Source organism: Enhydra lutris, unplaced genomic scaffold, assembly GCF_002288905.1.
Source record: "Enhydra lutris kenyoni isolate GAN:26980312 unplaced genomic scaffold, ASM228890v2 scaffoldscaffold13, whole genome shotgun sequence".
Lineage (NCBI taxonomy): Eukaryota > Metazoa > Chordata > Mammalia > Carnivora > Mustelidae > Enhydra > Enhydra lutris.
Window position 1 is genome coordinate 26,204,262 of NW_019154097.1, and position 13,871 is coordinate 26,218,132.

The 13,871-nt window shown below is 47.5% G+C and overlaps 1 protein-coding gene across 1 annotated transcript in view; it reads right to left on the reverse strand.

Moving 5' to 3' along the window:
• LOC111145669 (CDK5 regulatory subunit associated protein 2) overlaps positions 1-13,871 on the reverse strand; it is a 168,643-nt gene that overhangs the window by 91,360 nt on the left and 63,412 nt on the right. Inside the window, exon 13 of the mRNA XM_022500755.1 lies at positions 2,736-2,906. Coding sequence (XP_022356463.1) covers positions 2,736-2,906 — 171 coding nt within the window. The remainder of the gene's footprint in view (positions 1-2,735; positions 2,907-13,871) is intronic.

Here is a 13,871-nt window from a genome sequence, read left to right on the forward strand (position 1 = left end):
CAACTCCTCAGGCTCTTCTGCTATTTGCATTACATTACTACTCTCACCTGCTTGACTTTTTTTTTTCCCCAAGTAGGCTCCATGCCCAGTGTGGAGCCCAGCACGAGGCTTGAACTCACGACCCTGATATCATGCCCTGAGCCAAGATCAAGAGTCAGGCGCTCAACTGACGGAGCTACCTAGGCGTCCCACTGACTTCTTAAGATTTATCTCTTGGCTCCTACCATAGGAGTTTAAGGACTTAGTTCTTATAACGTCTGCCCCACCCCCAGAAATCATCCTCATAGTTACAACACAATTTCAGTTCAATCGACAGTCCACATTCGCACTGTTATGACCACACAAACACTGGGCACAACTCACCCATCTAGCCTTCCGAGATTACACTTCCTTCCGGATTTGCTTCTTTGCTTTCCTTGGAATCAGTAACAACTGCTTTACTGTATTTATTCATTTAGTTCATAAAACTAAATTAGGTACTTAAGGTAGACTTATCTCTAAACTCTCTTAAGAGAATTTTTTTTTTAAAGATTTTATTTATTTATTTGACAGACAGAGATCACAAGTAGGCAGAGAAGCAGGCAGAGAGAGAGGAGGAAGCAGGCTCCCCGCTGAGCAGAGAGCCTGATGAGGGCCTTGATCTCAGGACCCCGGGATCATGACCTGAGCCGAAGGCAGAGGCTTTAACCCACTGAGCCACCCAGGCGCCCCTTAAGAGAATTTTAAAATGCCTCTAGATGGGGCCAGACACATCAGGTCAATGATGGGTTCCATTTCCACTTCTTGGAGAAATCCCAGCTGAGGCCCTGACTCAAGAGCTCAAATACAAGCTCTCTGCATCCTGGGCCTTCCCGTCACCACATCCCAAGAGAATCCCCTACTTGCTGGATCCCATGTCTCTCTCCTTTTGGGCTTCTTCCTCATTTGTATGGGATCACTGTCCAGGTGCTCCCTGCATGGGGTCCCCAGGAGGCAGAGGGGTTTTGGCACTGAATGTCGGGGAACAGCTTTGTTTGCCCTCACTCTTGCTGCTGGCTCAGCTGAGTATGTAATGCCAGGCCGGACACCATTCTTCCTCAGCAATCTGGAAGCCCTGCTCTCCTGCCTTCTGGCCTCCAGTATTGCTGCTGAGAATTCCGATGTCATTCCAGCTCTGGGTCCTTCACATTTCACCTTGGAACCTTTCAGATCCTCTCTTTATCCTCACGTGCTATGATTTCACAAGGGCGTGGGCATCTCACCATTATTTGTGCTAGAAGCAGAGGGACCCTTTCAATGCACAGGTGCCTGTTCCTTCACTCTGCAAGCTCTCCCATTGCTTTGAGGGTTCCCCTCCCTCTGCTCTGCGTACCCCATCTCTCAGGACCTCTTGTCAATCACATACTGGAACTTCTGAATCAGGCCCTTCCCTCTTATTTCCTCACCTATCTGTTTCTCTGTTGGATTCTATTTTCTAGAAGATTCACTCAACTTTATCTTCCAGTATTTCTAATTCTCCTATTAAACTCATTATATCTGTAATCATACTTCCAATTTCCAATAGCTCATTCTTTTCCAAGTATCTTTTTTATCCGATCCTGATCTTAGTTCTTATCTAAAGATGTTACAGTATTGAGGTCTTTTAAAGCTGTCTGGTTGCTTCTCATTCTTCTATTTCCATGGCCTCTACATAGCCCTGTCCTGTCTGGCTTTCCTCTTACACACTTTTCCCCTGTTTGGGGAGCTCAGGCCCCCCCCCCCATCTACCTTTAAAGGGAAAAGTGCTCAGAAGCTCTGAGAGTGGAAAGAACACACCGATGGCAGGCTCACTGGCAGAGGACCAGGTGGGGACAGGCTTGTTCTGTTGGAAGATACCCATCTGTCTTTTCTCCCCTCAGAGGACTCTCAATGTTGAGGATGCACATTTCCACTCCCATTTTCATTCAAGAGACCCACTCCTGCCTTTAGGTGCATCTGGTGACCCACTTCCCCCATCCCTGGTTTATTAAGGTCACCAGAGAGGAAACTGCATGCTCCCCCCACCCCCATCTCCTGCTAGTGAAGAGAAAGATCACCTAACTGCCCAGCATTCCCGCCAAATCTCCCGATTACACAGGGACCAGGTCCCTCTACTGCCTGCTGAGCCTCTCTGGGCTCTGTAGGCTACACCAGCTTGCTTCTTGTTGGCTTTACACCCCAAAGGCATAGAGCAGAGTGCTCTTAGTCCTGTGGGCTTGTATCTTTCACCCCTCCACTGTCTCTTTAACAAGGCTCCAGTAGGAAGCAGAGCTCAACACCCGTGTTGAACCCACCACGGTCACCTGTCAGCCTGCACTAAATCAGAACTTCGCTACACATCAGACCGGAAGGGTATTCCCAGACCAAATGGGGACAGTTAGAGGAAAAGCACAGAGGGGTGAGAGGGCCTGGCACACCACGGAGCAGCAGACACTCCAGACACGCCAGAAGTACCGTTGTGAAGCGAGCTGGCCACTATGGCGGAACAGGCCAGGGCCTCCATCGGGCTCTGCCGTGGACTCGTCTCATGACCCAGAACAAGGTCCTTCCCTTCTTACTGGTGGCTGATGCCCAGAGGCATAAAGGAAGCTCTGATGTTCTGACATAAAGCAGTGAAGACCATCGTCACTGTTGTCAGCCTTATTTTTATACAAACGTTTCTGCAAAAGAGTTTTTAAAGAAAGCAGCCTGTGCCAAGTCAACAGATTGAAATACAAAAGAAAAAGAAGTTATGGTACCTGAAGCAACAAGTCCTTTGGATCGATGCTTCCTGTTAGACTTCTGATCATTTGTTCTTGACTGTGCAATTTCTTATTACTTTCACTCAAAAGACTCTTGTAACGATTCTCCACGGCTTTCTCTCTTTCATTCACTTCATCGCGTAGTTTGTCAACTTCATTTCTAAGGTCCTACCCGAAGAAAAAGAAAAAATAGAACTTACTTGATAAGCACTTCAAGATGATCATCTCTCCTGCTTACCGCTATATGAGAGCAAGCTAATACGTGCATTTAACAACGTGCACTTCCTTCTCTTTTAAAGTCTGATGAAAACGAGCTTTAAGAAGCAGCTGAAATCTGGAAAAAGCTTTATGCACAGATATTTAGCACAACATTGTTTGCAATACTGAAAAAAAAAACTAAATATCCAATAACAGGGAATTTTTTTTTTTAAATAAGGAATTAACTATAAAGAATATGGCATTTTGGGGCACCTGGGTGGCTCAGTGGGTTAAATCCTCCGCCTTCGGCTCAGGTCATAATCTCAGGGTCCTGGGATCGAGTCCCGCATTGGGCTCTCTGCTCAGTGGGGAGCCTGCTTCCCCCTCTCTCTCTGCCTGCCTCTCTGCCTACTTGTGATCTCTGACTGTCAAATAAATAAAATCTTTAAAAAAAAAAAAAAAGAATATGGCATTTAAAGAAGTGCACAATTATGGCACTGGCTGGCTCAGTTGGTTAAGCATCTGACTCTAGAAACTCAGCTTCAGCTCAGGTTTCGGCTGAGATTACGATCTTAGGGTCCCGGGGTTGAGCTCCGTGTTGGGCCTGGCCCTCACCTGAGAACCAGTTCGTCCCTCTCCCTCTGCTCTTCCCCCGACCCTGCACTGCGCACTCTCACTCTCAAATAAATAAGTAAAATCTTTTTTAAAAAATGCACAATTATGAGAAAAACAAACACTCTACAATATGATGCCCATTGTCTCCTAAATGTTTATACAAAATATTGTTGAGGCTATGAGGAAACACATCAAAAAGAATAACAGTATACCTAAATAGAGGGGCTGTGGGGACTTTCAATTGTTTTTTTTTTTAATTTTTCTGAGTTTCTAAAATCTCTAAATCAGTCTATATTACTTTCACAATCAGAAAAAAAATCTTAAATAATGACATTTACAATTAACATGGAAAATGCTTGTGTTATAATGTTAAGGGGGAAAACACAAAACCAACAGCAAACAGTGTGATTTGAGCCACCTCAGGATCTATGCTATTTGTAATACTGAAATACTATTCAGAACAGCAAGAGCTGGAAACCACCCAAATATCCACTGTAGAGGAATGAACTAAGGTACATTCTCACAACGGAGCACTCTGAAGCAATGAAGAGAAAGGAATGAGGACTCTATAAATAAACACAAAGCCTGAAAGTAATCTTCAGAATATACTGTTCAGGTAGGGGGTCAGGAAAACCCCAATGGGAAAAAAAAGTATGGATGACATACTGTCATGTATTTAACTATAAAATAAATTAAATGGTTGTTTATAGGGAAATAAAAAAGAGAACAAGGCAGAAGAAGGGAGCAGAATTCATTTTACAAATGTAACATTGAAGCAAACCAAGTGTTTGGATAACTATTTGAAAAGTAAAATAAAAATCTCCTACAATTAGAAGCGGAGCACACAAAAAATAAACCTGTGTATCAGGTTGATTGGCTAACCAAACAGAGAGGAATTATTTCAGTAACTTAAAAGCAGAGTAATTTAGGGCACCCGGTTGGCTCAGTCGGTTAAGCATCTGCCTTTGGGTCAGGTCACGATCCCGGGAGCCTGGGATCGAGCCCCGCATTGGGCTCCCTGCTCAGTGGGGAGTCTTCTTGTCCCTCTCCCTTGATTCTCTCCCTCTGTGCTCTCACTCAAGTAAATAAATAAAGTCTTAAACAAAAAAAAAGAAAAAAAAAGAGTAATTTGTATACCCCTAGTGGGCTATTTCTCTAAGGACAAAAGGGACTACTGCAGAAAATCTTAACACTATTTTAGTAATCATATTGGAAGAAATAATATTTGTGTTATTATTCTGAAACTGTGTGTGGGTATATATATTTATTAAATAAGTAATTATTAACGTGATAACCAAGATTACAAACCTAAGAGAATACCAAAACAAATATAAAGTTAAAACATGTCACTGTAAATATGAATTGGAAATATCAATATGAACTTTTATTTTCTGTTCTTTCCTTTCCCTCACCAAGACAGCCTAAAATCAGCATCCTCCCCAGTATCCAGACTATAGTCTCTAAATACCATTTCCCACCAAAAAGAACCAGAATTATCAAAACACAGTCCCTAGAACAACACTGTCAGCGCCACCTGGGAACGGCAAATACAACAGGCAACCAGAACAGCACTCGGTAAGTATCTGTTGGACGGATGGAGAGGTAGATGGGATTGCTCCCATTTTATGAAGGTGGAAACAGGCTCAGATAAAGTAACTTACCCACCCTCACAGTCACTAAGGGGCAGCATCTGCCTGATTCCAACTCTGATTGCAAGCCTCTCAGCTCATTTCTGCACCATGGCCAGGGTTTAGATTTCTTTCAAAATGATCCACATCCTCCTATAATGATCTGACAAGTGCTTTTCGAAACCTCCCTCTGAAAACTGGGTAACAGGGACCTCAAAATCTTGCGTGAAGCCATTTAGGTACATCTTTAAAGTCACAATAAATCTGCCTGCCATCCTGGAAAGATCATCCTAAGAAGATCAAGTCTACTTTTTTTTTTCTTTCTTTCTTTCTTTCTTTCTTTTTTTTTTTTTTTTTGAGAGGGGGTAGGGGCAGAGACAGAATCTTAGCAGGCTCCACACTCAGTGTAGAGCCCGACTCAGGGCTCCACTTCACAACTTTGAGAACATGACCTAAACTGAAATCAAAAGTCAGACACTTAACCAATTGGGCCAACCAAGAGCCCTGGTCATGTGTACTTTTTAAGCTTAAAATATTTCTGCATTATGCTAAGTAAAAAATATGCACCATTCACGTGCACAGTAATTACTGGTCCACTTACATCATTTCCACAATTCAGTACTCTCTTCTGCACAAACACCTATAGGACCCATTATTCTGAGGTCTGGTTCAAGTTCTAGAGTATATGCGTGTGTACAACAGGAATTTACTCCATTCTCCCACCTCATTTGCTTATACAATTTTAGTTCAGGTATGTAAATTAAGAACTTGCATGTTTTAAGTGATAAAGGTGACTAATGTGCTACATTTCTCCCACGTGTCTCCCAAACTAACACACTTGACCTGTTCCAAAGTCCCACAGAGCACATGTAGCTGGGTCATTCCTCAAGATTAGGGGTTCTTAATCTGAGGTCCACTGAATGGGTCCCTGGGAGCCTATGCAAATTTGTGCGTGCGTATATTTTGGGGGGTAGCGGGCCCTCAGCACAAGTCAGGGTCTCAAGGAAAGTCAGGTCACTAAAGACGACAAAGTACTTCTCCTGTTACACGCATTCCTGACAGAAACTACTATTTACCAAGCACAAGCCGAGCCACGCACGTGTCAAGGCACTTTTACAGAAAGCACCTCAAACCCTAATGATGGCACACACGGTAAATATCAGGAGCCCTGTATTTGCAGAAAGGAAACCAAGGCTCACGGCGGCTGAGAGATGTTTACAAAGCCTTACACGTAAGTTCTAGTACTGAAATCTAAGCCCAAGTCACTTAGACCCCAAATTCTGCATTCTCTCCACCCAACTGCACCACTGTTAAGAAAAACCAGTCTGTGACATGGGCTGCCATTGGTCACTAATTCGAGTGCCCTGAGCTAAGGTTCCAGTAACCCAAGGACTCAGGACTGATGGAATATCCAGCCTGAGACGGAGGCCCTCCTGCTAAAGAACAGGGCAGGACCAAGGATCTCGGACCTCACATGAAGGGCAGTCAGAGAAGGCCTGAGGTAAGAGGACCACGGCAGGGAGGGGGAGCTGTGTGCTGAGGCGGCCTTGAGGAGGAGCGGCTGCCATGGCAACACGAAGGCAGAGCAGGGCTCCCAGCTCGGCCCCAGTGCACTTATAACCAGTGTTTAGGGGAGGCATGGAGACGGCATGTCTCGCCTAAGCAAAACAATCAGAACTGAAAATTGATAATCTTGGGTGGTTTCCCCAAACCTCTTTCAATATTCCTGGCTGTGAAGACAGGCAGAACTAGCCCTGAATCCGGGCTCTACTGCTGACTAGCTGTGTGCCACAGACAGATAATCTAAATCCTTACGAGTGCTTCCTTTCCAGCAAATGGGGTTAATAATTCCGGCTCCTAAGGTCCTGGGAGGGTTAAACAAGAGAATGCGGGATGGGTGCCTGGCACAAAAGCAGGTGTGTGGGAAATGACCTTCTGTCATTCCTCCCCCCCCCGCACCCCACACCTCCCCACACACATATCCTCCAGGCTGCCTCTACTCCAGGCTTCCTCCTGTGGCCACAGCATCAGCACATCACCAACCAGCCAGCCACCGGAAGCACTCCTCCCCACCCTCTCACACACTCCTGCCCATCCCACGGGTAACTCAGGCCTGCAGGCGGAGCCAAGCCTCCACACAGAGCTCACGAGAGATGAAGACAAGTATTTGGTGCTTCTGCTTCTGTGTGCACACAAGTGCCCAAATCCTGCCCTGCCAACTACCCCCTCCCCCACCCTACCCTCAGAGTTCTCAAAGGAGTGGAATCCATCAGTATGGTAAGAACCGGGAATCAAAGTACAAGTCCGTGAAAACTGCATACCCAAAGCAGGCCTTTCCGATAAAACTGAGGGTTGTTTTTGGTTTTGCTTTTTGAAGGAGGAGGGTATATGCATCTTAAGGAAGCCATCTGCCCAACAAGAGCCAGGCGTGCTTAGGTCTGGGGCAAGAAAGCCAGAGAATCTGGAACTTGGGTCTTGTCTTCAGGTAGAGTAACCACGCGTTGGCAAGGCTGGCCCAGTGAGCATCCCGGACTCTGATCACCTGGACAGTCACTCCTCCTCCCTTGAGGAGGTATTAAAGAAGACAGGCAGAATCTGAAGTACTGGGGAGAAAAGTGAACCCCGTGCACACTCAGCCCTTCCCTCCCTCCATCCCACTCCCGCCTTCTTCAGAAATTAGCTTGCAGCTGATCATCAGCAACAGCCCCCTAACTGGTCTCCCTATGTCTGTCTTCACCCACCAAATCACACATATACCCTCCTGACATTTACATCTCTACCCAGAACCCTGCAGGGACCCCATGCTAACTGCAGAGGAAGACACCCTACTTAATAAACCTTGTTTCCAGGCTCTCCACCCACTGTGGGCTCCAGCCTAAAGCCTCCCTCACCCGACCACCCAGTCTTCTCCATCCTGGGGAAAAAAAAAAAGTACAATTCTGCCTGGAGAGAGCATGCTTACCTTGCAAGGCCCAATCCAAGTACCACCTCTTCCGCAAAGCTCCCCCCGCCCCCGACTAATCTGGCCCTCAGCAATCATCCTCCCAAAACAGCACCTTTTTCTGCAAAGCTCTAGAGCATTTAGGAAAGGGCCAGCCCTTTACATCCGTGCCCTCCCGCAGCACTCACGGCAACCCTGCAAAGCAGAGGATGCTCTCATTCCACCCGTTTTACGAATCAGAACACAGAGGTTCAAAATACTAAAGCAACTTAACCAAACCAAAAGGTGCTGGAATCAGGACTTGAAGTCTGGTCTATTCATGTTCTTTTCACTAAACCAGTGGCTTTTTAAACCGAGCTCAAGAAGCCCAAGGCTGGCTGGCTATCGGTATCATCTAACTACATGTTCCTGGGCCTTCCTCCAAAACCTGACTCAGTTGGCTTGGGGGAAAGAATGGTAATGTATATTTAATTGTAAGGCAAGGAGCCACCATCCTAAGGAAACTGCCAAACCCCTTGGGTGCATCTGTTTGACTTGCTTCTGAACAAAGGGACAGGTAAGAGTCTGAAAACCCCTCTCTGGTACCAGACCCCACCCTGCTTTCAGGCGAGCGCTGCCACAGCAGGATCTGTGTGTGGTGACATCAACTGAGTGGCCTCACTTTCTACATAATGGGCAATTTTCCTTTAAAATTCGCAGATGCGCTCTGGACCAACACGGAGCCAGGTGTTGCCTTTGCATACCAGGGCGTTCTCAGGGGAGGATGACAGAAAAAAAAAAAAAGGATTATTTTAAAAATAAAATATCCCTATAATCTTAGAATCGCATTAGAAATGAAAAGCCAGGCCCTCTTACTCCCTTCTGCAGTCAGCTGGTTTGTTTTATCTCTGGCCAGATGGAGAACGAGAAGGTTCTCATCCATCAAATTTCCACCTTCTCAGGTTTCGCGGTGAGAAAGCTTGTCAAAGTGCTCAGTGGTTCCCTTTAAATACACAAAGGAAACTTCTCCAAAATCTTAATGAGGAAAAGGAACCCAGTGATGTAAGAATTTCCAGAATTAGTATGAGATAGTGGTGTTCAGGCCGCGTTCTGTGGAGCCTGGCTGCCCCTGGGGGCTGCAGCGGAGGCGGGACACCGTGGGGACGAGGCGCCAGGCCTTCCACTCCCGTCTCCCTGAGCAGCTCTGCTTTCAGGTTTCCTCTTCAGGAGAGTCATATTTGAACAAAGAATCCCTATGCTCAAACAAACAAACAAACAGAAACCACTGGGATGAGACCATGCTCGCATAGACAGAGCTCTAACAAGCATATGTGCTACTGCGTGCTGCTGGCGTGAGGACGGTGAGGACGGACCGCAGAAGTTCCAGGCGGGGAGCTCAGGATGGCTTTCAGCAGAAAGGAGCAGAGGCTCACAATGGGCAGGGCTCAAGGCCCAGCTGGGTCACTTAGCCACCAGGCACCACACCTCTCTAAATCCCCACCTGACAATGCGACAGACCATTCCTGCCCTCTCCACCAGTCCACCCACTGTGCCCTCTTGTCCCAGGCTCATTCATGCCCCCCAAGCCTCCCCAAAGGCCCTCCTTTGACCAGGAATGCAGTTTTATGCCCCCCACAACCTGCCCCCCAGCAAATAGCTACTGACCCTTCAAGCTTCAGCTCCAATCCACCTCCTCTGTGAAGCCTTCCCTCCCACCCACCCCCCACTCTTAGCACGTTCCAGGCTCTATGCCTCCAAAGTGTTTGGCCCATCCCCCTACCTGCACTTATCATGCTATATTTTAATTAGCTTTTTATCTGTGTTCCTAGTCTATCTCTCTGCCAGATTCCTTCAGAGACTGTGCCTGACTTGATTCAGTCCTGTACCCCCAGTGCCCAGGACAGAGCCTGGCACAGAAATTATAAAGAACCAGAGATAAGGGAAAGCCTCCAGAAAGACGACAGCAATTCCACGTGAAGAGTGATGGGAACAGCCTTTTAAAGCAGCTCCCATGGCTGCCCCATGCACGAGCCACTGAGATACTACAGAATCTGTCACTCGAAACGGGTTCTGCCTCCCTTCCTAGAGGGATCAATCAGCTGGAAAGGAAAAGACTAGCACTTTCTTCAGAGGAGAGGTGAGTGTGTGGATCAAGGAAGAAATTTGCAGCTTTGTTGACTTGGCTGGTAACTGGGCAGACCACATTTATTAGTCAACAGTGTCCATTAGATCCTGGCGGGCAGTGGTTTGTCAAAGTCCTGAGCCAGCACCTGCCAGGCAATTAAAAGCAGGAAAGGAGGAAAGGCGTCCGATCCACTGAGCACGCAGGAACCAGAGGACGCACTTTCTCGTGCATTAAGTTGTATTATTCATTCATTCCTCCTAAAGAAGATATGATCAACCCCATTGCAGGGGAGAAAACCTGAGTGTAGAGGGGTTAAGCCACTGACCTAAAGGCTTAGAGCTGAGTGGCTGCGGAAGCCGAGATTCAAACCCCAATCTGGCCCTGTTGCCCACTGCTCCAAAGACACCAGTTCAAGCTGCCGATTTCTCCTCCCCAGGGCAGTGGCATCGTCACCATCACCAAAACAGCACCTGCCCACCTGTCGGCTAAGATGCGGCAGGCGCTGTGTTCATAACTGCTATCCCCATCTCAGATCATCCCCACAACTAAACTCTGATTTCCTAACGAGAAACGGGCACCGTCATTTGAAAAGGCAAAGTTACTGGCTCACAGTCCAACAGTCAACCAGTGACAGACCGGGACTCAAGGCCGGTTTGACCCGAGTCTCTGCACTCAGCCTCTCTTAAGAGTGACTGGAAATGCAGAGGCAGAACTTCCGCCAGCACAGATCCACAAGGACTCCCATTCAGACTCTTCATACCTGATTAAACCAAAAACAAGGCAAGGGGAGCTCTGACCCTTGGTAAGAATCACACGACCTCAGGTCTGTGGTCCCAGGCCTGCCCAACCAGCTTACAGACACTGACTCCAAATGCCGTGTTTTGACTGTGGATCACCAGAGATGCTCTGAACGCTGTCATAATCTCGTCTGGAGCAATCCATCAACAAACACATGTGAAACCAGAGGGGTTCAGGATGAACTACCCTGAAATTAAACCAGCTCCTGTCAAAGCACATGGGATTAGCCAGCTGGGTGACGGGTACAACTTTAATTAGATTTTTGGGTTTTAGCCAGCAAATGCATCCCCACAGAGCTAAGTGCCCAGGTACTGAAGCACACACTTGTCCGAGTAGTGGACGACAGGTCTCGAAACAGATGAGAGCATTATGACGCAGTCTGGGGAATACAGCTAAACCAATGTCTCATATACGCTGCTTCTATAAAGCAGAAGAAAAAGACTAACACTTGCTCCTCTCCCCACCCACCCCGAGTAGCATACAGAATGCCTGAACCAGAAAGAGCAAATCTAAAATAAAGGTTTACCTCCTTCACTTTCCACCAAATGCGCACTCACACTCACACACAGACACACACACACGCACATACACGCACATGCACATGCACACATACGTACATACTAAAAAGGAGAGCCTTAAGTCACTGGAGCCAAACAATGCATTAAAGTCAAGGTGTGAGGGCAGGGATGTGACAGCCTGAGCAGCATTCCTGCTAAAAACCACACAAACCACAACATGTTCAACCATCACTGTTAGGACACAGACTTGGGAATACCAGGTTTGTGCTGGATTGTTGCAAGGGCCTCCTGAATGTCCTTGTGGGGATGTGGTGACAAGGGGTATAATAGAAGAAAAGGGATCTGTCCGAGAGACCCTCGCGTTTGGACCTTTCCAGCTATAGGAAGATCTCCCAGGTAAAAACCAAAGCTTGTATTCACCAGGGCGTACCGACAATACCCGTACCACTGCAAGTACGCCACGAATGTCCCCTGGATAAACAAATGAATGACTGCAAAGGATACCACGTGCTGAGTCAGCTAGCACTAGGTCGCCTCAATCACAGGCAATGGGAACAAGCAGGCTGCTCATGGCCCAACCCCACAGTTCCCCGGGTACCATCAGACATGGTGGACTCCCACGCCCCAGCCACAGGATGCCCATTCACATAGGAGCTGTCTCCCTCCAAAGAGATTAGCAGCACACACAACGACCGGGCAAGAAGGCTCTCCGGCATGAGCAAAGGATGGTTTGACAGCACCCAGAAGATAACCGGTCGGCTGACCATCAGAAAGGATCCAGGGAATGCTAAAACAACAACAACCGGCATGCGTGCCAGTGGCCCCCCCCCGCAGGGCTCGTCCATAAACAGGGCTGCAACAGTGCTGAGTTGGTAGTTCTTGTCCAGGAAACAAGAATAACGGGAAATGACCAGACACTGTCCCCCGGACTGGAAACCATACTCCTTACAAGCTCATGGACCTGGGTGGCACAGACGGGGCCATAACACTGCTCGCACTGCAGGCGGTAAGGCAAAGGCTCTGTCCTGCTCCCAGAACCTTCCAGCAGCCCTCCAGAGGGGCACTGCCCTTGGGCCAGAGGGCCAGGCAAAGCTCTCCTTTTACCTTAACCTGCTCATCTTCAGACACTGGAGACCCTGTAACCGAATTTCCCTTTTTACTTTCACTGCCAGGAGCCACCAACTGAATTTAAGTCCCCCTCTTTGGTAGGGGGTTGGGTACCACAGCATGCATTTCTCCTTACTCACTCTGCTTCCATTTCCCTCGCCACCCTTTTTTTTCTTGACCTGAATGCCTTCACCTTTATTTTTAATCTCATTTTTATGACTTCCCATAAACCTCTGAAAATGTTTTTGTAACACCAAAAGGAATAAATTATAATCTTTAAAGTTCCAAGTAATACTTCAGAATACCTCAAATCGGGCATTTTGTTTTGTTTCCCCAAAAACACCGTATGTTCTCACACCTCTGTGCCTTTGCCCTCCGTACAAAACACTCTGCTCCCTTGCCTATCGATTAACCTTTATTTAACTAAAGCTTCAGGACCAGTTCACAAGTTCCTTTCCCCAAGAGCCTTCTCTGACTCTGCAAGCCCCTTCCTGGCTCCGTGTTTCCAGGGTACTCCATTCACACTGCTGTCATGGAACTGTCCCCATGCCCAGCAGAGGGCCTGCATGGTCACAATGTTGCTGAATGCATGCATGGATTCCTTTCCTTGGCCAGGGCAGAAATAGAGGCACTAGGGACGCCTGGGTGGCTCAGCTGGCTAAGCACCCAACTCCTGATTTTGGCTCAGGTCATCATCTCAGGGTCCTGAAATCAAGCCCTATCTTGGGCTCCACCTCTGCATTTATCCTGACACCATAAGGCGAACCACGACCCACGATGTTCCTCAGTCGCTGAATAAGCCAGCACCCCAATGTCCAGGGTGAAACATTCCTATGAGATGGACACAGCCACAGTCTTAGACCATAACCAGAATGTAAGCAGATACCACCGTGATGCAGTGCAGACACAAAAGGAAAGAAGCCATGGCCAAATCATCTCACCAGAAACACACATGACCTGAGGTTCAAAAGGAGTCGTGAGGAGATGCAGGTAAGCATTCAGAGTGGATAGTGGTGGCTTTGGTCTGGGTAACTGCTCATCCCTCCCAAACATGCGCTTCTAGAGGAGGCTGTCAATGATGGAAATCACGCGCGTGTGCCTGAGCACAAGCACACACGTCTGACAAAGAAGAACGGGTATGCGACCCACATCAGGCCTCTGGCCGTCCTGACAGGGACCCAGTGGGGGCAACGGAGTGTGAAAGTCCTCCCTCCTCTTATGTAA